Source organism: Carassius gibelio, chromosome B17, assembly GCF_023724105.1.
Source record: "Carassius gibelio isolate Cgi1373 ecotype wild population from Czech Republic chromosome B17, carGib1.2-hapl.c, whole genome shotgun sequence".
NCBI classification, from domain to species: domain Eukaryota; kingdom Metazoa; phylum Chordata; class Actinopteri; order Cypriniformes; family Cyprinidae; genus Carassius; species Carassius gibelio.
In genome coordinates this window covers 9648197-9674770 of record NC_068412.1, presented here as the reverse complement: position 1 = coordinate 9674770, position 26574 = coordinate 9648197, and the positions used below count along the sequence as shown (strand labels likewise).

Sequence of the window (26574 nt, the reverse complement as noted above, 5' to 3'; positions counted from 1 at the left end):
ATTCCTATTATTATTATTTTATTTGTATTTTTTTTATTACTTTCGTTCATTTTTTTTTTTTCTCATACAAGTCACACCAGAACCATACTCAAGATAACCTGTTTACCAAAAAAAGAAGAAGACCTATTCAGGAACAAACCCGTCCACACCTAGATGAAACCATGACTCAGGTTATCCAATCATAACAGAGTTCATTTACATATATACGTTTTAAAGATACAGTGGCAACAACAGTTTGCTCAAGTCTAATGGGTCGGGCAAAGGGTGGAAAACACTCATGAAAAACAACAATTTGGTGTTCTTTGGAGACTTCAGTTATAAAAATAAAATATATGCTACAAAGGTGTGGAATTAGAGATTTTAAGCATTAAAAACAAAGGTTCATCAAAGCAGTCGACTGAAATCTCTCAATTCCAGTTGCTCTGTCAAAGGGGGTTCAATTAAAATCAAGCCAAATCCCTTTGTCACCACAGCAGAAAGTGATTTTCCAAGGAATCCTACATGTTTTAAGAATATTCTTTTTCACTCAGACAGAAGGGTGTATGTCTGAAATACATTTTTGGTATTTTCCTGATTGATTTAATGGTAGAGCTTGACATTTAAAACTCAATGCTATAAAATCAGACCTGAAAGGTCAAAAGCCCCCTATCGCATTGCCAAAGTAAACACAGGCCAACTCGCTCTTTCTCCACAGGCTGCCTTCCCCCTCTTTATTCCACTAAAATAGGCACACTGTGCTTAGAAACCCTTGAAAAATATCCTCTAAAAAGTTGGGTCTAAATGGGGTCAGCCCTGTAGTTAGCCTTAACATTAGCAATTTGCTAAGTCTGGCTTTACAGTGACCCAGTTATAGTCTGGAAATTAATCAAAAAATCTATGTGAGATGTCACTACTGGACTCCAGAAACAGTAGACGAAGTGGTAATAATGGCAGGTTCAAGACCTTTACCCAAGTAATAGCTATCTTCCCAACAAGCTACATCATAAGACTGAACTTTATATTGTTTTGAGTAAAATCACAGCATGAGAGGAACAAATGAGTGTAAGTGAGGGAAACTGAAAGATTGGGAGTGAGAGAGAGAGGGAAACCAAAGGCTATCAAGTGACGTTTTGGGGCTTAGCTCACATTAAGAGATGCATTAAGGCTTTTCTGTTGAGCTGAAGTGTAACAGTGGAGAACTAACTAAAAGAAAGCTGTCCACAGCAGTCTTATACCATGACCGACTAATCACACTAAATGCAGCAATAATCAAAAGTGAAGTGCACTGAAAATCACACTCTGAACAATACTTAAATGCTAAGAGCACACATTACATTAGCACATTGGAACTCTAATGTAATTGCCATGCCATTCTTCTTTTTACAAATATCCTTTACACACATTTTGAAGAGCATTTTCAGGTAATATGTGACTTCATGATGTTAGCTTTAGGTGAACTACACTCTTTTTAGGAAAGGTTTCCATTCATTGACTTTATAAAAAGTCATGTGGTGTAACTATCAATACTTTAATTAAGTTCCTTATTTTTAATACATGTGAGGGTACACATTTTTTAAAGCTTTTTTTTTTTTTTTTTACAAAAAAAAGGTACAAAAGCACTTGTTTAAAAAAAACATAATTAATTATTAATTTATAAAGATAAGTATGTTTTGGTATGTATGACAGTTTACAACCTGAAATAACCTTAATTAATGTCAGATAATTTTCTATTTTTAAAAGACGTACTGACCTTGACACAGATATTGCCTGTTTTTTTCCCTATAATGTTTCTGCATTATGCATGTTGTACTGCATTTGTAAATAAATAAATATCTTATGTTTAATAATGCATACTACAACATTACATTAATATACTATGTGGTTAAACCATTGTTTAGATATTCCCCATTAAATGATGCTGTCAATTATTCCTTCAATGCAAAAGTGATGGATTTAGAATTTCAGAAAGTATGGAATAATTGTGTGCTAATAATGTCTGTATAACCTGTGATAAGATCAAATCAAATGAAAGTCAGGAGATGGGAAAGCAGAAAAGAACAAGTGGGAGTCAGTAAAAGCTGGGCATTATGGAGTGTACTTGTGACAATAAATGTCTGTCTTGTCTTTTTTTTTTCTTTTTCTTTTTTTTCTGAAACACACAAGCAGTGATCATAAGTGTAGGCACCAGCCCTTTGGCCATTCATGTGTGTGTTCCCCAGTATGTCTGGCAATTCTACTCCTTTTTTTTCTATACCCCTCTCTGCATCACTCCATACCTCTAGAAGTGACAACCCCTCCCTTCCTCTTTTCTCTCCCTCCAATTTCTCTGCCCCACCCCTCTTTTCTCTAGCTCAGTTCGGCCTTCTGCATCAGCCCAAGAGCTCACTCAGAGAACACACCGCTGGCTGATGAAATAATTATAACATCCAGGAGGAATACAGCAGCGGCCCCTCCCCGGGGAACCGTCGGCCCACAAGAGGATGCAAGAGTGTGTGTGTGTGTGTGTGTGTGTGTGTACAAACAGACGAAGAGGATTGAAGACATGTGTGAGCGATGCATTCAGAAAGCATTATGAGTAAAAGACAAGAAAAAATTTGAAAGAAATAGACAGAGAGAGAGAGAGAGAGAGAGAGTGAGAGAGAGAATCAAACAAATCAAGTTTTTGTGTGTGATGATCTATACTTATATTTATCTTGTAAAATTATCTTTAAAATTAATCTTTTATGACAAAATTGTAAAAATGAAAAAATAAAATATATATATATATTTTTTTTATGTAGAATACTACAAGATGACATTTATAATCAGTTTGACCAGAAATATGAAGTAGTATATTATGATGATATTATGAAATAATAGCTATAAAAGAAAATAAAAAATGCTGCTTTCTTTAAATTAATCTAGTAATTTTTAGATAAATAAATGTACTTTATATTTTAATATAATATTTTTTTTTAGGCATTAACAGACTTAATATTATATTCAATCAAAAATGTGACTGATAAATTGGGGAGGTTTGAGATTAAATGCTTGTACAGTAATAAAGCAATTCATGAATCCACAACCACAGCTCAAGCATTCTCAGCACGCACACCTGTACACTAATGCTGAAATTAATTGCTTGTTGAGGCACACACACTCTCTCACTCCCTTTCTCTTTCATTCTCTCCATCTCCTCGAAAAAAAAAACGGCTCAGTTCATGACTGGAGAGCGGCTATAAAGCACATGTCCGTGTGCTTGCACTTTCTTCTTGTCCACCTGCTCAAACTCATTGCAGCACGCACACACTACGCTAAACAAACATGCTTTGACATGTTCCACAGTCTAGGAGCGATCCATATCCCAAGTATGTATAAACAATCAGACAGCAGCCTTTGTAGAGTTTGGCAGGTGAGCTCAGAGGATGAAGAAAGAATTCCTGGCGTTAAGACGGGTGTGTTGCAACTGACATCTATGGGTCAAAACCCACTGCACCCACACATACTCACACATAGAGAAAAAGCTTTAAAATTACTCACACTTCTTTCCAATCCATCATCTAACGTATTCACAACTCATAGCCAGAACCACGCAGGCGGGACGCCAAAAAACGGTACTGTCTGTGTGTCCGTACCCACATTTTGCCATCAAAAAAGAGTGATTTAAAAATAAACTAGTTAAAAAGTCACAGCAAGTGCTTCTCCAGTAATCACTGCACATTCTCAATGCACAAACATCTGCAGATGATGGAAGTTTACGGTCATTGTATCCAGAACTTTTCTTCTTCACATTCACGTTTTAATTCCTCTTTGCACCATCCAGCGAGCACCAAACCACTAGTACTTCTCTTCCTTTAATGCTCTCTCTTTCTGGACCAGTCTGTGTCAGTTAGTCAATTTCTTATGTCAGGCATTGTCCTTTTTGTCATCTGTCCCTCTTTTCATCCGTCTCGCAGAGGAGAGGGGCTGGAATCCAGCAGTCGGGATTCGCCTCTTGCTGCCGGAGGACTGCTGGCAGCTGCCCTGCACTCAAACACACGCGCACGATTCCTCCCTCTCTCTTTCTTTACACGGTCCAGCCCCTTTTCACTCCCCACGGCCAAAAAGGAATCAGAGCTTTGTGAACACTCAGTCGCTCACTCTCTCTCTCTCTCACTCTCTCACTCACCCTCACACACACACATGCCCCTTACTGCATGAATTCTTCATGTGTGAAGGGTCTCTTTTTTTATTCTACCCCAGACTTCAAACAGATTTGCTTAGTATGTGCTGCATGCCTGTCTGTTTGTCTATGTGTGTGTATCTATCTGCTTTAGGTGTTTTGTATGTCTGTGGAGTCTTCTCTTCTGTGTGTGTTGCGTTATATGTTTTGTTAAAAAATATATTTTTCTGGTAAATATATAAATAAATATTTCTTGCTTATTATAATTGGAATTATGTATGTATATATGTGTATCTGTCTGTATGTATGTTTACAGTGCATAAGGTGTGTGCTTTAAGTGTGTTTTGTGTGTGTGGAGGGAAGTGTGTGTTGTTTTATGTGATTTATATATATATATATATATATATATATATATATATTGTCACGGGAGGAGCACAAGACAGACACAGTGGGCGTGGCGTCAGGCCTCGGAGAGGCTTTTATTAACAGAAATCATAAAACAAAGGGAATAAAAGTGGCCAAAGGGGGGAAAGTGTCCAAAATAACAGGGAATCTGGTGTCCTCGTCGTGCTGCGGGATTTGTGTAGGTCGGGCAGTGTTCTTCAAAGGAAGGGTCCAGGTAAGGGGCGGAGTCCGGCGGCCGCACGCGCTCCCCTCCTTGGTCCGGGGCGCGAGGGGCGGCGGCTTCTCCTAGCGGCCGCGTCTCTCTCGTTGGCCGCGGCGCTGGTAGGGGATGGACGGCCCGGCATCCTGGCCCGTCGGCCGTGTATACGGGTGCGGTTCCCATCCGGATCGCGGGTCCGGCAGCTCACGTTTTGGTGGCGCGGGAGTCCCTCAACGCACCCTTCCTGGACCCACGAGGACACCAGTGTGCATGCACGGGGAAGAGACCGGTCTCATGAGGAGAGGCGCGTTGGGCTTTTAAACAGCGGCGGTAATGAGGCTCCACTTCCTTCAGGTGTGCCCCATCACACGCCGCCAGCCCTGACTCGTCCAGCGCCCCTCCTCTCACACACCCACTCCAGTCGGGAGCCTGGTGAAGGGCGGCGATTTAGGACGGGGTGCCGGTGATAATCAGGGAGGAGGCAGCTGACTCGTCACATTCCCCCTCCCAAGCGACATCCCCGTCACCAGGGCGCCACCCACACGGGAGTGCTACCATCCTCAACCAGGCTCCTTACGGTCGGAGTGGGCGGGGATTCCTCTCCGGGCGGTCCTCCCTCTCGCAGCGCACCGGAACAGGGACAGAGAAACCGGGTTTTAGTGACAGCCTCAACCAACCACAGGGTAAAATGACCATAACAGAAAAGTCACTTACCCTTTTTGTGGCTGGGAGGCTGTCCCCAGTTTTCCTCCGTCCCAGTCCGGGTTCTCACGAACGTTTGCAAGCGAGAAGGAGTGACGTCACCAGATGGTTCCCAACTGCGCTGTCTAGGCTCCGCCTGCCCGCATTCTCCACCAGTGTCACGGGAGGAGCACAAGACAGACACAGTGGGCGTGGCGTCAGGCCTCGGAGAGGCTTTTATTAACAGAAATCATAAAACAAAGGGAATAAAAGTGGCCAAAGGGGGGAAAGTGTCCAAAATAACAGGGAATCTGGTGTCCTCGTCGTGCTGCGGGATTTGTGTAGGTCGGGCAGTGTTCTTCAAAGGAAGGGTCCAGGTAAGGGGCGGAGTCCGGCGGCCGCACGCGCTCCCCTCCTTGGTCCGGGGCGCGAGGGGCGGCGGCTTCTCCTAGCGGCCGCGTCTCTCTCGTTGGCCGCGGCGCTGGTAGGGGATGGACGGCCCGGCATCCTGGCCCGTCGGCCGTGTATACGGGTGCGGTTCCCATCCGGATCGCGGGTCCGGCAGCTCACGTTTTGGTGGCGCGGGAGTCCCTCAACGCACCCTTCCTGGACCCACGAGGACACCAGTGTGCATGCACGGGGAAGAGACCGGTCTCATGAGGAGAGGCGCGTTGGGCTTTTAAACAGCGGCGGTAATGAGGCTCCACTTCCTTCAGGTGTGCCCCATCACACGCCGCCAGCCCTGACTCGTCCAGCGCCCCTCCTCTCACACACCCACTCCAGTCGGGAGCCTGGTGAAGGGCGGCGATTTAGGACGGGGTGCCGGTGATAATCAGGGAGGAGGCAGCTGACTCGTCACAATATATATATATATATATATATAAAATTTTACATTGCAAAAAAAAAAAAATATATATATATATATATTTTTTTTTTTTTTTTTTTTTTTTAATGAACAAATAAATAAAAAAATGACCCTTGCTTTGGGGACACTGACTCACTGACTGATTGATTGATTGATTGATTGATTGATTGATTGATTGATTCATTCATTCATTGATTGATTCATTCATTCATTCATTCATTCATTGATGTACAGTCATGGCTAAAAGTTTTGGCAGTGACATACATTTTGTGTGTTTTGCAAAGTATGCTGCTTCAGTATTAGTAGATTATTTTTCCACATCTTTGGTATACTGAAAAACAATAATAAGCATATCATAAATTTTAAAGGCTTTTATTGGATTGATACATATATAATAAACAAATTCAACAAACTCTAATAAATTCTAATAAATAAACAAATAAATACCTTGCTTTAGGGATAGTCTGATACCTGGAAAACGTTTTTTTTTTTTTTTTTTTTGGACCATGCATAATATGTTTTTTTTATTACTTCTGCTTTTGATTGGTTAGAAAAGTAAAAGCGCACTTTTCTTCAACAAGCTGCACAATTTGAGGTATCATTCACGTCTGTACCATAAACAATATGGGTGGAGTTACACTTTGGAGGTTAATATAGAGCATTAGGAGTTTGTTCAAATTAGCCTCAGCGAGCATTGCTAACAAAGGAAAAATACAGGGCGTGAGGAAGGGTGTTTGTCCACGTCCTGCACCTGTGTCTTTGTGTGTGCTGAAAACCTCATTAAGTGTTTGCATTGTGACAAACATAATTGCTCTGACGGGTGGGATAAAGCTATTAATTATCGCAGACGTGAAAAAAGCACACCGCATATGCTAGGTGTGGTGAAGCAAAGTGTGTGTTCAGGTGTAGAGAAAATCAAACATCTCTGAGCGACCACCACTTTAAAATCATATTCCAGACACATCCAGTGCTTAGAGATGCCCTTGGCCTGTGGGTAAGGGCAAGATGGGGGGAAAGCAGCAGCTGGAACAAGTCTAAGCTCTTTATGTGAGAGAGAGATATTCCCTAAACTGCTAATTTGAGCTGAGGAGCAGGAGTGAGGCAGAGAAAGAGAGAAAAGGAGAGAGAACTCTTTTTCTGTCGGTCTGCAGCACCCCTATAACACACTGCCCTACATATCAACACAGAGCTCAGACTCCCACTACCGCCCACCGATCACCGCTAGCCAAGAGATGGGACAATCAAAGCTCCCTGGGTGCACAGACTAGATGACTGAAATTATGTACTCTGATAACGCTTTAAAAGGAAAATCCGTCTCGCTGGAAAGAGGTTCTTTGGTGTAAAAAACAAAACAAAAAGAAAACCTGCTGAGAGAGGCTTACAAAAGGACTGATTTGTACGATGAAAGACAGTACTACATTTGAAATGCTCTGAAAAAAGAAATGTTCCCACTCAAATTAATCATAAATGACCATTACAATGTTCTGAACACCTTAATTTGCTCTTAATTAAAACAGAATGAAGTTGTACATTAATATATTTTTTTATATATTTGTCCATGTACATAATACATTAACCACATTGTATTTGAAAATTTTCTTTATTTGAAAAATTGTATCTATAATATATAAAAATAGCATTCTTTTAACGAAATTACATTTTTTAAGTTACCTGTGATTGTTTAAGTTATTATCACACTGATATAACTTGGAATGCACAAAAAAAAAAAAAAAAAAAAAAATTACAACTCATTACAACAAATGAGCCATATAATAAAATATAAATAAATAAAAAATCACACTGGTTTAAACGTAGAACATTTTAATTATCCAGTATTTGTAAGCAGTGACAGTATGCTTTTTATTTTTATTTATTTATTTGTTTTTATCTGACATGAAATAACATTAGGTTATAGGCCCAATATTCAAGAATCAGTGAATGACAAGATCAATCAGTTTCTCCAGCTCTCCTCAACAAACCGCACGGAAAACGTGTACAAATGGCTAAAATAAATGGCATACATGGTTGTCAAGCGATATAAAAGGTGCTGTGAGCTTTTGTTGAAATCCGAATGGATTTGAGTGTGTGTGTGCATAGGGCTGGGGGCTGAGGAAGGGGATTTTAAGTGTGTGTGGATGTGTGAACCAATGCACGTATCATGCCTGGCTTGCTTATCTACTGTTGTGAGAGCCAAACCATTTGGCTTGTTGTCAATAATCTTTGCAGGCAGGCTTCTCTGCCTTTCAGCTTTTGTCAAATTAGAAAGAGGAATTCCTCAAGCCGACCGAGTCATTAGCCTGTAGAGCCATTAGCTTGTTGTAAGGATTTCTGCCTCTCTTTCTATTCGTCCAGATAGCCTTTGTAGCTAATTGCCATGTTGGCCCTATTTACCATCCTTGACATTTCTTTTATAGTAACAAGGTCTTATTTATTTCTCTTGACAAAGGATAACAAAGCTACGAACACTATGGATCACTGTGAGTGATATCAGACTACATTATTAAGGTTTCCATACCTGTATCTCCAACTAGCATCCATCACTGTAAGATCAGCAGGTTGTTTACAACAAATAAATGTTTCTTTTTTTTATCCTTTTATGGTTGCAACAAGTTATCAAACTACAAACAAATCTAAAACTATGGCATAAAATGCTCTAGAAATAAATAATTATGTTTTTAATAACTATCAATGTGAAGAAATGCTAAAAAAGTATGTTCATGGTTTGCAGTGAACCCCGGTTATCAGAACATTCAGTGAGAAACAACATCATCTACATCAATTTTCCAGTGTAGGATGATCTACATTATGAAATTAGAGCCAGAACATATCAAGTATGTTGATTTCTATTGGAAACACAAAAACAATATCCAGTAGAACTGTAAGTCTCTTATATCAATGAAAGTACATTAAGTCCTTCATTACATACTAAATTAATGAATGAGCCAGTCAGGGCTGAAACTCTTCCTGTGATTAAGGCATTACGACATCATGGGCATCGAAAGATGATGTCATAGTCTTTCACCCACATCCACTGGCCTGAAACAAGATTTAGTAGTCGGCTCAAAAGGCTAAGAGAGAGATTTCAGCATCCAACAAGACTGAAGCTATTGCAACAGTTTGTTGTACAGCAAGAGGGTTTGCTTTTATAAGTTGAGTTTTCAAGTAGTCGGACAGAAAATTATATATGTTAGCGCACCCACAGTTCATTCCAAACTAAGTATGACTTTATTGCAAAAGGAAGATGTTTAGCAGAAAGTTCAAGCTGCTTTTTTCCATACAATGAAAGTGAATGGTGAACACGGTTGTCTCAGGCTCCCATCTACTTCCATTACAAGGTAAAAAAGAAGCAAGGACATGCAACATATACACTGCATTACATGCAAGAAAAGCAGTGTTAGACAAGACAAAGGAATGTAAATTTTTAGGTGTACTGTCCCATTAAAAGTAGCCTACAGTAGCTTACTTTCTTACATCAACATATATTTCTCTCATAGTTTCTTTAACATTTACCTAATACCCAGTGGCTACTGTTTAAAAGTTTCTCCTAGCCACAATAAGAACCATAGATGCAACATAAGACAGGAGTGAGACAGGATTTCTTTATATAACCAAATACATATGGAGCTGGCTTTTTTAGCAACCAAGAGTTTTAAGTTTCTTTCCCACGGAAGTAAGAAATGGTGTTGTGACAGAATGAAATCCAGAACGAGTATGTGAGAAAGAGATTTTGGCACTGACTGAAATAATCAATCACTTGAATATCATTCTTCATACCTTCTGCAGCATACTTTCTCACAGCATACTTTAGTGCTAAAGGGTTTGATCACAAGTGCAAAGCAAAAATCTCAATATATAGGAGGTACTAATTACAAAAGTAAGAAAATAATGTAAACCTCATTCACTGGAATAATCAGATGGACAGTCAGGATATTCTTTTGTTGTAAGCAATGGGAAAAGGTGGGGCCAATCTTAACATCCATTACTAAACACTTCCTTCGAGCACTTCTGACCTGAGGCGTCAGTCACCCGGTAACATTATCCCTCATTAAGTGTACATGAGAGCACGCTGTGTGATATCTGTAAAATTGCAGCATTATGTCAATATGGAAATCACCACAGGGCAGCTTTGGCTGTTCATTGAGATACTACTGTAAAATATAGTCTAATCATAATGTGTAATATATATATATATATATATAATCTTCTGGTAACTGACAGCATGCGTAAAGGTTGTCCATAGACATTAATTTAAATAAATAAATAACAGGTTTCATATATTTCCAACACATGTACAGAAGATAAAAAATTATCATGAATCCATACAATCCAAAAACATCCAAAGAGGCATAAAAAAACAAAACAAAACAAAAAAACAGACAGAGCTTGACAAATCAAGTAAAGTAGAGACAAAGAACAAAGTGGAAAGGGAATGAAAAGCATAAAATTGAATCAAATGTGTGGAGAGTGAGGGACAGAAATGTATTTAGAGACAGAAGGAGAGAGGAAGGAGGGGGAGGTTGAGTATGAGACACAGAGGTGAAAAACCAGAGAGTCAGAAATCAGAAAATGAGATGGAAATTAAAAAAGAAAGAGGGTGAGGACCTCCTGTGAGTGAAGAGAGACAGAACACATCCAGAAAGTGAGAGAGAAAGAGTGTCATCTCAAAGGTAGACAGTCAGAGTGCTCAAGTGATCAGTCTGGTCTTTGTATTTTGGCTGGGAGCCAGGCAGCGGCTGTCTGAATGGAGGTAAATCATTTTGAGCCTGAGAGTAGCACATTGAAAAATGATCGCTCGAGTCGGGCCAGGCTCAGCTAGGGATTGTCTCGTTCCCTCAGCGAGCCCAGGGTGGAAATCCCAAGCCAGACCCAAATAAATGAAGCAGTCTGAAACTAAATAGAAAATGTTCTAATTAAAAAGAAAAAAAAAACGGAGAAGAAAATCCCCATGGATTACTGTACTACGTAATGCTGTGATTCATTAGACTATGTTTATATTTGCATGTTAATCCATTTATCTATTTAATGCAAAATAATTGCATGAACTTTTACAATGCATGAAAATAAAAGTGCAAATTTCTTCACCAAATAGCTGGCTGACTTGTTCAATTTTCTTTTTAAAGCATTCAAATCTGTTGCAAATGGCTCGAAAGATCCGCACACGCTGGGCTTTTCTCAAATTAACTACCTGAAGTACATCATTGGAGGTTTTTTCAAACTGTATTGAAGGAGTTCCCATGCATGCTGGCATTGTAAACCACTTTTTCTAAACAAACCCTAATCTGGTTTGCTCATTTCCATTGGTCTCCCAGCCTGGTCAGGCTGCACTGTTGACTGGTTCCAGATGGGTTTTGGGCACTTTTCAGCAGGTCAGACAATGAGACCAGTTGGTCATATGGATAAACATTAGCTTGATTAGGTAAGCCCAGCTAACCAACACCAGATGGAGTAAATTAGTTCACACATATAATACAAAATTAAAATGAAAAAATTTTTTTCAAGCATTTAAGGCTATGTCCACACGAATGCGGAGCTTACCCCAATCCGATCTTTTTTTTCCTCTCGTTCTAAAAAAAATCCCGTCCACACGGCATCATATAAAAAGATAACTGCATCCACACAAAACCAGTGAAACTGACTGAAAACGATGTAGTATTCATGCCAGATCAGTATGTGGCGCTGTAATTTTGCTGTAAGAGTTGGAGCCTGCGCATAAACCTTGCGCATTGTATACAAACCATTGTTGTTGTTGCTCTTACGTAACATAGAGGTATCTAACTAGGGTCGACATGTGGGGTGATGACATCATAGTTTCAGAAAATATTCATAGGCCCCGTCCACACGAAAACATAAAGACGGCGTTTTCAGATTTATCCACTCTAGGACCTGGTTTTAAAAAATAGTGGTTTCACCTTCTGAAAACACCAGATATGTGTGGACGAAATGCCTATCCGATAAAACATTTGTGCATATTCACAGAAACATGTCTCCGTATGGACAGAGCCTAAGTCAGGGCTCTTCAGCTCCAGTCCTGTAGAACCAGTGTCATGCAGATTTTAGTAGCTATCCCAAGTTAACCCACCTGTTTCTAATTTGCAAGTCATTTTGGACACCTTGATTAGCTTGTTCAATGTGTTTGTTCAGGACGGGTGTCCAATCTTGAAAGGCCACTTTCCAGCAGAATTTAGCTCCTCCACATATGCCTAATAATCATGAAGACCTTAATTAACTGACTAAGGGGTGTTTAATTTGGATTGGACCTAACCTCTGCAGGACATTTTTCCTCCAGAAGCAGGGCCTCATGGTTTAGGGATAGGTTGAAAATATACTTCTCTTGTCTGCATTCTCCTCCGTCTCATGGAAAGTTTGTATGATGTAATTTTCAGCATTAGTACAGTCTGCTCATGTTTGCAAAAGCAGCACATCTGTGAGTGATTTGAGGAACAAAAGTCTACCAGATCCTCTATTTCCAAATGCATCCTTCTACTCTCACAGCCAAAAAAGAAGATCTTCAGATTTAATTGTGCATGAGAGTGAAGTACAACCAGAGCATTTATAGCAGGGGTGTCCAAAAATGTTCCTGGAATACCACTGTCGTGCAGAGTTTAGCTCCAACCACAATTAAAAACACTTTAACAAACTAATTCAAGATCTTCAGACTTGTTGCAAAACTTGGAAAGTTGGAATTGGTTGGAGCTACACTCTGCAGAACACTGGCCCTTCAGGACTATAGTTAGTGTCTTGATTTCAACATTAGCCTTTTGGTCAAAAAGTTTGTGATTACAAGAAAGTCAGTTAAGTGTGTGCAAGTTTTTAAATTGTACTCTACAGGAGTGTCTAAGTGTTTGTTGTGGGTTTGCGGCCTATTATACATTGACTAGCATGCTTGGCTAGCAGCTAGGTGCTAACGCTTCAGTTCCTGCTTCCTGTGCTAGCTAATAAAACAGTAAAATAAAAATCAAAGTACCACCAAACATGTCCACAATGTCAAGCCTATCACCTCCAATAATACCAACAGCAAAGAAAAGACAGCATGATTCTGTTTACAGTGCATGAAAAAAGGCTGCAAAAGCATTTTCAAGAGGTGTTGAGTGAGTAAATGAGAAAAGCATTGTTGTCTTTTTGCTGTTCCTAAATTACCCCCTCAATGGCATCTATGAAGAGACAGGATGTGCAGCTAATCCAGGCTTGGCTTGTTGTGGCTTAGCCACGGTGGGGAGGCAGAACAGAAGCCATAAACATGGCCAGGGTTTTTTTGTTATTTAATGAGTTGCAGCGTTCAAACCCAAGCCCCTGGGGTAAAGCTCTGGAAAGCCACAAAATGAAGATAGTAATGGGGTTGTCAATTTTTTTGGAGATGCTCTCTTGTTATTCATTTGAAGTGTAGGTTTCTCTCCCAGAGTTTGTTTAAAAGCACAGCAAGCTAACGTTTAAGCAAGATCAATTCTATTTCAGCAGAAAACTGACACATAACCAAAACTCACGCCTTTCTCGCACACTCCCTCTCCCTGTTTACAAAGATTACCATCTACTTGCATCTCATCCATGATACATCTCTCTATCTCTTCCCTCTGCACCACTGGGATTAATTCTCCAGGTAGGCAACCCGCAGCATCAGGTTTCACTAAAAGGGTGTTGATAAAGGGTGTTGTAAAAGGAATTTAATTACAGGACAAGTGCGTGGAATGGGATAATCCTGTCTCCACATGCTACAAAAAGTGCAACCAAAGTTAGGAAGGCATCGGTGAAACTAGCTGACGCCGCAAGGTTCATTCAGCCGCCTGACATGCTCTTGACCAGGACCTTGAACTATGCTTACATGATTATGAAGTTTCAGCCTTTTCAGACACAAAACTAACTGGGTATAACTGACTGTTACAAATTATGGTCACTTTGCCCATTAGGTACAAACAGAAGCTTTTCAACTTAGGGTGGCAAAGCAGATAGGGAAAGGGGACAACAAGAGCATCCTACCACTCCACCTCGCCTCGGCACTCATTCATTAATCACTGTCTGGCAGGGAGGACACCTAAAGCTTATTTATTTGCACTCTTTCACTCGGAGGCTATAGCAAAAAACAACCCCAGTGGCTGCTGGGAATATTTGTGCATGATTAATCAGAGATGGCCTGGAACAACAGGGTAGGCGATGAAGAGGAGAAGGAGAAAAAGAAAGTGACCAGGCAAAGGGTAGAGGACAGAGGAAAAACAGATGTGCTGGAAAGAAGGTTGGGAGATGAAGGTTGCCTTTTGGTTTTCATAAGCTCATTATTGAAGCAAGAGGGAGTTTAAAATATGTTTAAATTAAAAATTATATATATATATATATATATATATATATATATATATATATATATATATATATATATATATATATATATATATATATATAGTTTACAATACACATGTAAAGAAAAACTTTTATTTTGGATGTGATTAATTGCGATTAATCATTTGACAGCAATAATACACACACATACACATTGACTTGACTTGGACAACCATAGTCAAAAATATGTAGGCAAAGACACAAGGCACCAAGGGAAATCAACATCCATCTGTGCTATTTACCTCCCATCCAAAAATGCAATAAATATGTCAATAGTCTTTATTGACTAATGATCATATTGTCATAGACAGAAAGATGGATGTTCCCCTAACCATACACGATGAGACAGATTACAGTTACCGGGTTCATAAGACTAATGACATCATTCAAATGACTTCATATAGCCACCAGTGTATGAGAAGATTATTACATTCAGTGGTGACCTTCACACTGCAATATAATCATTACCACTGCAATGTGCATAGATGTGCTCTTACACGGCAGGAATGCTATCAGTCCATTCAATGTGATGCATTCTCACAGCTTATAGTCTTGCTACGGACAAAAACCAAGAACCTTGCCATTAAGAAACCCATAGGTTATAGCAATAACCCAAAGTATGTGCATTAATAACAGCCCTACGTATAAGCTTTTACGAGCGCCCTCTGGTGCTACTGCAGGAATTCAGGGTTTGGGTTCTAGCAACTTAATACTGAAATAGAGAGAGTGAGATAGTGCTAATGGGATTCTCAGCTCTCTGCAACAGGCTCTCTCACATGCTGGGTCATGAACTGATTACAGACTGTAATACACTCCATTTCAGACAATCTGCATGCAGAGTAGCTTTCAAGAAATAAAAACAGAAGATAAACTCTCTCTCGGTTTCTCATTTCCACCCCACCCCACTCTATACCACAAACCTTCACTGCCTCAATGTGCTGTGAAAACTATTTTATATCCTATAAAATAATCATTAACATAATATGTACTTAAATTGAGAAACTTCAAACTGGTGAAATTAATTTTACAGACCACTTACCTGAACAATTGTATGGGCTACATACAGTACGCAGTCAATGTGTGGCTACCTTTAGGAAAATTAACCATGACTTTACTACAAATAAAACCAAACAAAGGGTTACTATGCTAACTACAAATTAACCGTTTTGCTAAACTAACCATATTTTAACCATGGCATTTGTAGTAAAATTGTGTTATAAATGTAATCAATACATCCAAAAAAAAAAAAAAAAAACTTTTACTACAATAAATCCATGCTTAAATTCCGTAAGGGTAGTTAGGATGGTTTTGTTAGCTGCATTGCTAGATGCCATTGTAATGAACGATTTGGTCTGCCTGCTGAATCCAGTCTAAGTTGCCATACTATGAGCTTACACCTAAAAGTTAGCTTGCTAAATATTTACAACTATGTTCAACAGACAGATCAAATTTCCACTGAAATGCTACTGTCATAGGTCTAGTGACAAAACAATTTTGTATCCTTTAAAACAAACATTAATATTCAGTGAAGCAAGATGAGATAATTTCATAGACCAGCTTTCTGAACATTTAGTCTATCCGTTGAATCAAGTATAAGCTAAGCTAGCATGCTATAAGCTAACACTGAATGGTTTGCTTAAAAAAAGAAACATAAGATTCAATTCGCTTCCACAAGCAGACCCAGTGGTTCCTAAAGAGTTGACAATTACAGGGCAGCAAAAAGCATTAGCAAACAACCTGGCAGCAAAACTGAGCACCCATGAGTAAATATGTCAGATTTCAATTTCCTGCACCACCTGGGCAAATGCTATAGCGATTCATATGAAAGCTAACATACTCTACATTAAAGGTATCCTTAAGAAAAGGTAGAGGTTATAGAAATTGCTCCTTTGACAATAAAACTTCTTAATTTAATCAGCAGTACGTGTATAATCAGTAGAGTGTGTACGTAATGACAAGCATCTGGGATCTCATTAAGTAGTCTGGAATTTAGCTTGAGTTGCGGTAAAACATGCTACATGAATAAGGATGAACTGTGCACTTGGGTGGTATTGGGCTGGGAAATCAGAGGAAGGTTGAACACTAATTATAACACTGTTTTCGGAATTGTTATTTATTTTATTTATTTAGTCTCCGACTAAAGCTTAACCGGGTGGATCGTAATGGGATTGTGAACCGCTGCTTTTGTTCTCTCCAGCCACAACAGAGGATATTCAGGCTGGATGACCTCATGGGAATTTTTAACTTCAACCACATCTGCGGTCTGAAAAGACAATAGGTAATAAACCTTTAAATGTATATTCCACTCGGTCTGGTAACACAATTAATAACCTCGGTTGATCTGACCTGTATTCCACAAATCCGGGCAAACCGGAGACCTCTTTAGAAGAGCCGCCGGTTCCCGCTTCTTCCTTATTTACTGTTTTCCCTAGTGAAATGGGTTTCAATTGTTATTTAGGGTTTGTTTTAATCAGCATTCTCGAAAAGTGGAAGCTTTGAGACGACTAATAAGGTGGTGACGGTAACTTGTCTGTCATGCATTGCTTACTGTGTGAAGTACAGAGCTGAAGCAATTAAGAATCAATCCTTGTTACGCTACCAAACTGTGGGAAGCTTGAGAGCAGCTACAGCCTCTATGAGTACTCTTATGAGTACTAGCATACATTTCCAACCACCAAGAATGTATTTTCCCACACTACACAAGAGAATAACTACAGTATAATCTCAGTTCAAAAACTACTTTTAGTAACCTAGAGGCCTGCAACAGCATCACTTTTCCCTGACTGACATATGGAGACCCCCTAGGTAATAAGGCAGTGGAAATTTAACCGATTTGACAGAATTTATTTCCTCTATAGTGTTGCAGCAAACATCAGCTCTTTCACAGCCCCACGTCTACAGAGTCCATTCACATGAATCAGCAGATCCATGCCATCTAGGGGACTCGCTGATGCCTGCTGCTCTTCCTGTGGTGACCGTATGCAAGTGGGCTGGATAGTCTTCCTGACACAGCAGTTTTCATGCTTTTCCCTGAGCTGTCACAGACCCCCAACTGTAAGCATGAAAAACACCAACTGTTTGCTGTATACGGACTTGTTTATTCAGGAAAAAGGTTTATGTGGGTGCTATATTATGCCCAATTTGCATAATTGTCCCCCAAAATGCCATGTTTTGTATCTGTTCTGCCCTGTTCCATGCTTCAAATTTAATTTGAGCCCTTTTGCACTTCCAGGGTGTTTCAGTAAAGTGAAAGGAAGTGTATCGCTACCTTCAAACCACCTTTTAATCTGTCAAAGACTGCATACCGCAATGTGAAACACTGAAGCCCTGCTTAATTTATAAAATAAATGCTAAATTATGCATAACTGTGTCCCGGACAACACTGAAGGGTCACCTACTTGCACAAGGACTTCAAAAGGATGGATACTATTGGTCAAAAGTTTAGAATAATTATGATGTTTTAATGTCTTTGAAATAAGTCTCTTATGCGGACTAAGGATGCAAATTTTGACCAAAATTACAGTAAAAACAATCATATTGTAAAATATTACAATTTAAAACATCTGTTTTCTGTTTCAATATGTTTTCAAATGTCATTTTTTTGGTTTGATACAAAGCTAATTTTTCTGCTAGTCCAGTTCTTAATGTCACATGATCCTTCAGAAATCATTCTAATATACCGATTTTGGGGAGCAAGTAACATTTTATTTTCTTATAAATGTCTAAAATCAATCTTGTTCTGCTTAATATTATTGGGGAACCCATGCTACATATTTTTCAGGGTTCTTTGGTGAATAAAGTTTGAAGAAAAGCAGCAAGTTGATATATTTTGTCACACTATAACTGTATTGATACTGATATCAGTTTTATGCATCCTTGCATAATAAAGGTATTTATTTCTTTTTTTTTTTAAATCATACGGATGCCAATCTTTTGACCATAGTGTATATCTCTTTCTCGGCTGACCACTTGTGATCTGATCTACTGAGACAGATGTCCATATCAGGTGTAAATGGGGTCCAGATGTCCAGTCATCTGAGGTTTAAATGCTGTTGTATCACATGAGAACATTTCACTGTGAAAAACACAAATGTGCAAAAAGCTGTTCAAGTAGCTGGTGATGTTTTGATGAGGAAGCACACTCTTCACATGTTTAGTTATCTGGTAGTCTATTTTCTGTAAATGAATTGCTGTCACTACACTTCTAAACAGAGTGGGGACATGCAGTTAACAGAAAGAAGTTTGTGTAGAACAAATCCAGAAAGCTTCAAGGTTCAAGGGGCGTATGAGAAAGGATCCACTGTGATGCTAAAACGCTGACAGTACTTTTGTTTCACAAGTGCTTCAAAGGTTAGTCTGCCTCCTTTTAGACAAAACAAAGAAGCTTTAGAGTTCTTCATGTTTTCTCAAAGGTGATAATCACCCCAGTGAGAACTATTTGGGCTGAGAGACTCACAAAATGGGGGTTATTCACACAACCTGGGGGTGTGTTGAAAGCAGGAAGATGTGTGGAATAATGGAGAGTGGGTGGGAGACATTGAGTGGAGGTGGTCACAGGTTACAGAGGAATTATTTTAAGTGGTGACATATTGTAAAGGTGTTGGGGGTAAAAACAAGACAGAAGAAGCAGGACCACCGACTTGATGTCAACACACAACCACTTTTTCGTTTTTATTGTATTATTATTATATTTCAATACATTTCCGTGTGTAAAGAATTATGATTTTAAAATGTCTTAATGAAGCCTATTATGCTCACCAGGAATGCATTTATTTAATCACAAATACAGTAAAAACGGTAATATTGTACAATATTATTAGAATTTAAAATAACTATTTTCTATTTAAATATCTTTTCAAATGTAATTTATTCCTGTGATGCAAAGATGAATTTTCAGCATCATTACTCCAGACTTTAGTGTCACATTATCCTTCAGAAATTATTTATTAATTGATGTTATTAATGCTTTGAAAATGTAACTTATTAATATTATTTTTTGTTATTTTTTCTGGATTTGTCCATTTGGACACATCAATTACTTCAGTGCAAACCCCCTGAGAACAGGAAGTGGGCTTGGCCTGAGCAGATCCCCAGGGCCACTGGCCTAAAGTGATAGATCCATCAACACCTCCATCATCCACCCTCACCACCCAAAATCACACAGCAGAACATCTCACGGCCCCCCGCAGGCTCTTCACACCTGGACATTCTGCCCTGAGTGCCCCCCTCCTTCCAGCCTTTATTTCTCCAACACCAGCCTCACTGCTCTGTGACCATCACACACACACACACACACACACTTACAGACAAACTCTAGCTTAACCTGGTAATTCGGAGTGGAGACCACCAGCTGGAGGTCCAGCCAGAGTAAATACACAGTAAAACAACAAGGCACATCTCAACACAGAACTGTCAACAAAACAGATTCTACTGCAGCTAAAGAAAACAATCAAGAAGATAAATAAGGATCAAATGTCTGAGAATGAAACTTGAATGTTCACAAAATACATAGAATACAATACTTTTGCATTTGCAAAGCAAGATTTATTTGATAAACTGATTCACTGATTAACCTGAGCAATTACAAGGGGGAAACTCATGCAGAAGTATTTGCAAAGCCAGATTCATTTGAGAAACAGCAAACTAAATTGATTCTTTCACACTGTTTCAATAAAGCATAAAAAATGAATGTGTCATTTGATTCATCACTCAAAGGTATTGACAGAAGCACTTATTTAAACACTTCTTTTTTATCACTTTTCAAATATATTACATAGATTGTTAAAAACGGTCTGCCATACACCTGAGTCATGCTTTGCAAAGCAGTCCACCTTAATGATTAAAAAGAATCACAAAAAACAGATTGACAGCAAAAGGACCCAAAGAACCACAATTTCTCAATTTAAACCAGCAATTTCAGAAAATAATCTGAAGTCAAACTTTGAATCTCAGAAAACAAGTTTCTCTAACATGGTGACTTACTTCAGTTTCATGGTGCCGCTCCACTTATTTTCCTCAACACTCCATGATTGTCTCTCCCTCCAGCTGCATGTCTCGGTGTGGGGCATTAGTCCGAGTCGGCCCACCATGTGTGTGGATTCACTTCACTGCTTACCAGCACACTGCATCACTGTTTTCAAAATAACTGCACATTGGTGTGTTTGCCACTATCAGCCTTGACCGAAGCGCTCCCGTTTCCCAGTTCTCGTCACGCAGCTGCGCAGCAGGGCCCGGCTCCGCTCCAGGGCCCAGACCACTCAGCATTAATCTGTTTTCCCAATTTGGCCTTGTCAGGGATTAGTGCTGTCACTCAAAAAGCAGCCATCCACATGGATCATTTGCCTGTTTCTTTCTCCTCTGCTCTGTTCCTCTGTGTACTTTCTCTATCTCTCCATCTCTCTGCCCCTCCTTTCTGTTTCTGGATATCTTTCTTGCTGTAATCCTCGCTGTGATGGGTGGCCTACGGAGCTGACGTTATCAGCTTAGCTGAGTGCTGTTGTGACTGTGTGCAAGAACTCTCAACAGCCCCTGTCTTCTCATTCACTCACCTCTCCACTCCGCAGTCAACCATCCCCCATGTCACCATCCCATCGGCTCCAGTAGAGCCCCGCCCCCCTTGTCCCACCCATCAGAAGACCACTGTCCACATTAGCATTGGCACAGCATGTGGGTGGAAAGGTGAATGGCATCCCACTGCTTACAACTCTTGGGATGCTTTATCATTATTGCCCCACTACAGCAGTAGAAGGAAGCAAATCATCCAAACAATGAGATTAAACTGATGCATTTATGTACCTAATTTACTTTAAAATGGAGCACACAGTGGGAACTCAAGAATTGGGGGCAATGCTAATCATAAAGGGGTATGCATCCAAATGCATCAACTGACTTTTCATTACAAGAGAAAGAATTGTTAAATATCTACTAACCCATGTGCCGTTAGCCACTCATGAAAGGTTACTTCAAAGCTTTGCAGTCTTTGGTAAGTATACACATGCAAAAGTAGATACTCAAGTAGCATGCTGTCAAAATATACGTGTAGAGATTTACCGCTGATTACAGAACCGACTTTACTGACACAATGCACATTAAATATCAGCCGATATTTATCATCCATCCCTACTTTATATAGCTTCTTGTTGAGACAATATTTTTATATAGGTTGAGACTTCCAAGATAAACACAAGTACCATTTTGATGAACAATACAACACAGGGATCCTCTCAATTGTACATGAGCACAGTGCCAGCTTATATGTGAGTTTACACCAATGCACATGTCAGGAAGAAAGCAAGCATGCAATCTAGATTCTCATGAAAGAGCTCAGGGCCATTTGCCTTAGGCAAACCACAAACAAAGTTACCCACACTATGTCAGACCTAAGCATGACAAAATTAACAGTAAATGTTCATTTTTGGGTGACTGATTGCTTTAAAGTGCAGGAAGAAAAGTGATGCTAATGCTAATAATGTCCCTATAACAGGAGGTATGAGTATTAGTTGATAACAAAACATGATGTCCTGCTTCAGGCTTTCTGTGAAAAAATATACCATCTATTCTAGTTGGAACAATTGCACCAGCACCAGGAAAGCAGTTCAGATATGGTACAAGGATGAATGTAATTTTCGCAGTTCATGTGAACTAATGCCTCCATTTCCCACTTTTATCTTGAGTTGGCAATTATGTTTATTCAAGGCCCAGCACATACATGCCATGAATTAACTTCTGTTACTATGGTTACTCCCCAAGACCAGTGCAACTAAGCACTTTGGCTGCTCAACTCGTCTGGTGGCAGTCTGGATTGTTCTATGTGTAATTACAGTGGAATGCTTACTCCAATCATAGTCATTATTGTTCAAGCTCACCTGGACAGGCAACTGAAAATGAGGGCTAGGCCATAAAAAACCTTTTATCGTGTGTTGTGCTCAATGCCACTGCAAGTCTGCATACCGTCAAACAGCTGTTCTTCTCAACGCTGACCTGCATGCATGCACATACAAGTATACACCCTCCATTTACACACCTTGAAACCTTGGAATGGGCAGTCAACTAATGAATTGAGGCAGAAATGAAGTTCGAACTTCACACAATGTCTACACCACATGTGAACGAGCATCACATGTAGACAGTAAAAACACCTAACCTTTTATTGGAGAAGCCTTGTCACGTCACCACTCACTTCTAGTGAAGACACTACAAGTCACCCTCTCAGTGATGAGCTCTTTGGTCACAAATTCACCTACAAGTATATATCTCTTAAAGTGAAAGGAATTTTACACTGTATGCAATCTTGTCATCCATACACATGAATTGCACTGAAAAACAAGCTAGCAAAGGCTAAACGACATGGTACATTTGTACCATGATGAAGCTTATGTGGCAACCGCCTATCAAATGGAGTATACTTTGTTAAGCTACATGTTAGAATTTACACGTGCTAGCGTACACAGACAAAAAATGTAAGTATATATTAGGCTTTATTTTACAATTTTTTTGTTCACTCCTGATATAAAATATATAGAAGACTAATTAGGTGCTAAAAAAAACACACATTAGTTTGCTTGCGCTAATATCCAGTGAAAGGACTGTATTTGGCACTTTCCCATTTAAAACTTTTGACACCCAGATATAAACCATACACACACAACAAAACGTTTACCATTCATAGTAAATCTTTTACCCACTTGGACAGCCGCTCTGATCTCTAAACAGACAAATCTCTCAACCTCATTTTCTTTCTCTTTCTCTCATCCCATTTGGAGTCAATAGAGCATGTGGCTATCTAAAACAGCCATATCCTTTTAATCAGTTCTACCCCAACTCCCGCCTAGCAAAGGCTCAGATTATTCACTCACGTGACCCTGCACACAATGCTCAGTTCAGGTTTGTTTTGAACTATTTCATCTCGTGGAGCACTGAGGTGGAATAGCAAAGCACAGCAGACTGTTGAGTGCATCCTGAAGCTCTGGGAAGCTCTTTTGGCCCTCTGTCTGTATTCATTATAGGAGCCAGCTAGAATGTCAATACACTAATCATATGCTCCGTCACTCTGAGCATATGCTTAGAAGAGGGTTTATGGAAAAGTCAACTTCTCAGCCATGCATCTAGCCATCATCTGCTCCTCTGTTTTCTTAGGTGCCTTGTTCATAGACTAAGAAAGATACTTAAACAGAACTTTATGTGGGTACATTACATTATGTGGTTGTCCAACTCTAAGGTAATACAATTATATATATATTGTAAAGCAATTGTAAGGTAAGACCTTGCATTAACATAATTGAATTACAATAAGATAACATTTAATACAAGCCAAGTTTACAATAATTGCACCCAAGACAAATTGTGATTCAATCACTTCAACCACATTCTGAGGTGGTCAGTGATGGATTCCAATCACATCACTGCTGTTCTGAATTTTTTACAAAATGTTATTTGAAATCAAAGATCATAACGACACATAAAGTGTTGAATGGAAACAGATTGACCTTTTCCCCTTTTCACTTTCTCCTTCAACTCTATTTTACTTACAAGAGAGGATCCAGCCTCCAGCTAGTTTTACAAGCAGGTTATAGGCCAAATGCACTACCAACTCTTGATTTAAAAGCAGAAGTTTGATAGTGACTCCTTTATTAGATGCTCTTTTTTTGCACACCTGAATGCAAGGTGCACTGACTTTTCTTATTCTGCATACTCTGATCAAGTCAAACATCTGTGATGGCAAAGGTGTCTGGAGGTCTTAGTGAACTGCTAGGTGGAGCAAGACAAGATATTAGAGTCTTGATTTTAATTAAACAGCAATGAATATTTTATACCAGTTTCACACATTAATCAAGCAGTTTACTGTTAATTCATCATGTGTCACTTGTGCACAGACTAAAAATAATGCATATGAATGTCTAGAAAGCAGCTAGTCAAAGTCTTTTTAAGGAAAATCACACAACAGTCCCCATACAGAGAATTTCTATTACATGTATGAGTGGATTGTCCCTGGTGTATGCAGTCTCTGAAAAAAATAGGTGGTACCCAACATAACTTCCTACTTCTTCTGTTCATCCACCCAGGAGTTTAAATTAAGAGGGAAAAACAAATCTATTTTGTCTCTCTTCCTCGTCATTCTGTTTCTGTGACATAGCAGCCTCCCTGCTTATCCTCTTCTTTTGAGATCAACTCCAAAGAAAACAGACGCGCAATTATACACCAGACGGCAAAAATTAACCTTGTCCTACATGGGGTCACATCTGCCTGTTGTCTCAGAATGACCCGGAAGTGCTTGGGCAGGTGGCAGCATCCCAACCGGATCTAACAACTTAGCTGCCTTCATTCTCCACAAAGGGAGAGGCCCCTGATCACTCTTTAATGTCCCATGTTGTCACTTGGCTTGAGAAATTTGTCAAATGTGTTTTCCAGGACCATTCCAGAAGCATTCCTGTCACCACCCTTTTGCAAACACCAGTGGAATTGAGAAACAAATACATTGAAGCAGTGATCTAGTAGACACGCAACTCTACAGGGATAATCCTACTGGAGCAACATAGGGTTAGGTGCCATGCTCAAGAAGGAACCCATTTGGTTGCCAGTAAATAGCTACTATGCCACACCATCCTTTAATAATATACCACATCACACAAAGTCGAAATTCTGTAACCTTGACATTAAGTTAAGGTAAATATTCAAAGGCATCTAGTTTGTTACCATGCTTTGCTACATACAGATATTGGAGGGTCCATTAAGTGATCTATGTTAAATTCTTACCTGATGAAAAAGGATGCTGCAGCTGAAGAAGGATGGTCAGAGGAAGCAGACACAGCCTGGCCAAAATGAACCGGACTTCTCTGTCTGGAGGGAGTCAGGGACACTCTGGAGATGGTGGTATCTGAATGCCATTCGCTCTGCTCTGCTTGTCCTACGAGGCCTTGTGTCTGGGGTGGGAAGAAGCAGGAGAGGAAAATCTTCAACCTTTGATCCCAATAATATGACATTAAATTACCTTAATACATAGTTCCATGAATCACACGCCTAGGTCACAGAGGATCAGACCTTCTTGAAGGAATAGAGCAAGATTTTACAAGGAGTAATAGGCAGTTCCCTTACGGATTAGGTTTCAAAGGTCACATATAAAAAGAAGGAGGTAACACTTACTCACATGCATTTATCATAAAGTACATAATTAACCACCATGGAGGAACATTCATCCCTGTACTAAAGGGATGAATAGGGTTTCAATGGGTAGAGATTAGACTGATTCACAAAAAATGTGAATTCCTTAGTCAGAATCATAGTAGGATTCAGAGGTTGTCAATCAAGACAAGGGTCCACCAGGTCTCCCATGACTTGAGGCAATAAAGAAAGTGGACAGGTCAAGAAACAAATCTTCTATTGGTGTCTCCAATGGTACTCCAGCTCAAAATCTGGGTGCTTGAGATATGCATGATTCTACAAATTGACTCTAGACTGTGATATTTGAAATGCTGTTACATGATTATTGCATGAAGTCTGTGAAAAATAGCTTTTTCACAGATAATAAAATAAAACATCTAGAACACATTGGCTTGTAGTTGTTAAATATTCTTGCACTGGAGCCCATTCATTCACTGACGTATTCATTATTTTACTAGAGACACTCTTTTTCTCCAAGGCCTGCGAGTAACTAAGTAGCTTAAACCCACAATCTATATGATCTGTCAAGTGCTTGTTTTGAATGTAGGCAGTGTGCTAAAAGGCTTCAGGTAAGGTTGGACAATTTCCCAGAGAATATCATGAGTCAGTCACTGACAGCACACTGAGCTATAGACAACCATGGCTTTAGTGGGTCGTCTATTTTGCGGTGGCTGTGCATAATGGCTGGATTCGTGTTTGCTCTGGATTCATGTCTGGCAACTAAAATAACATCATTAACAATCTTTTCATGAAGAGATCCAGTGCGTGATGCGTCAACAGAACTCTGACAGGAGAACTATTTATATATCTCGGATGACATAT

The 26574-nt window shown here is 39.6% G+C and overlaps 1 protein-coding gene across 4 annotated transcripts in view; it reads right to left on the bottom strand.

The window, feature by feature from the left end:
- The window catches only part of kif26ab (kinesin family member 26Ab), an 85527-nt gene that overhangs the window by 20153 nt on the left and 38800 nt on the right, over positions 1-26574 (bottom strand). For 2 of the 4 annotated variants that reach the window (XM_052581318.1, XM_052581320.1), the window contains exon 4: positions 25348-25514. In XM_052581318.1, coding sequence (XP_052437278.1) covers positions 25348-25514 — 167 coding nt within the window. Of the gene's footprint in view, positions 1-3498; positions 4031-20577; positions 21111-25347; positions 25515-26574 lie in introns of those variants that run through there. The other 2 variants (XM_052581321.1, XM_052581322.1) reach the window with 2 other exon arrangements.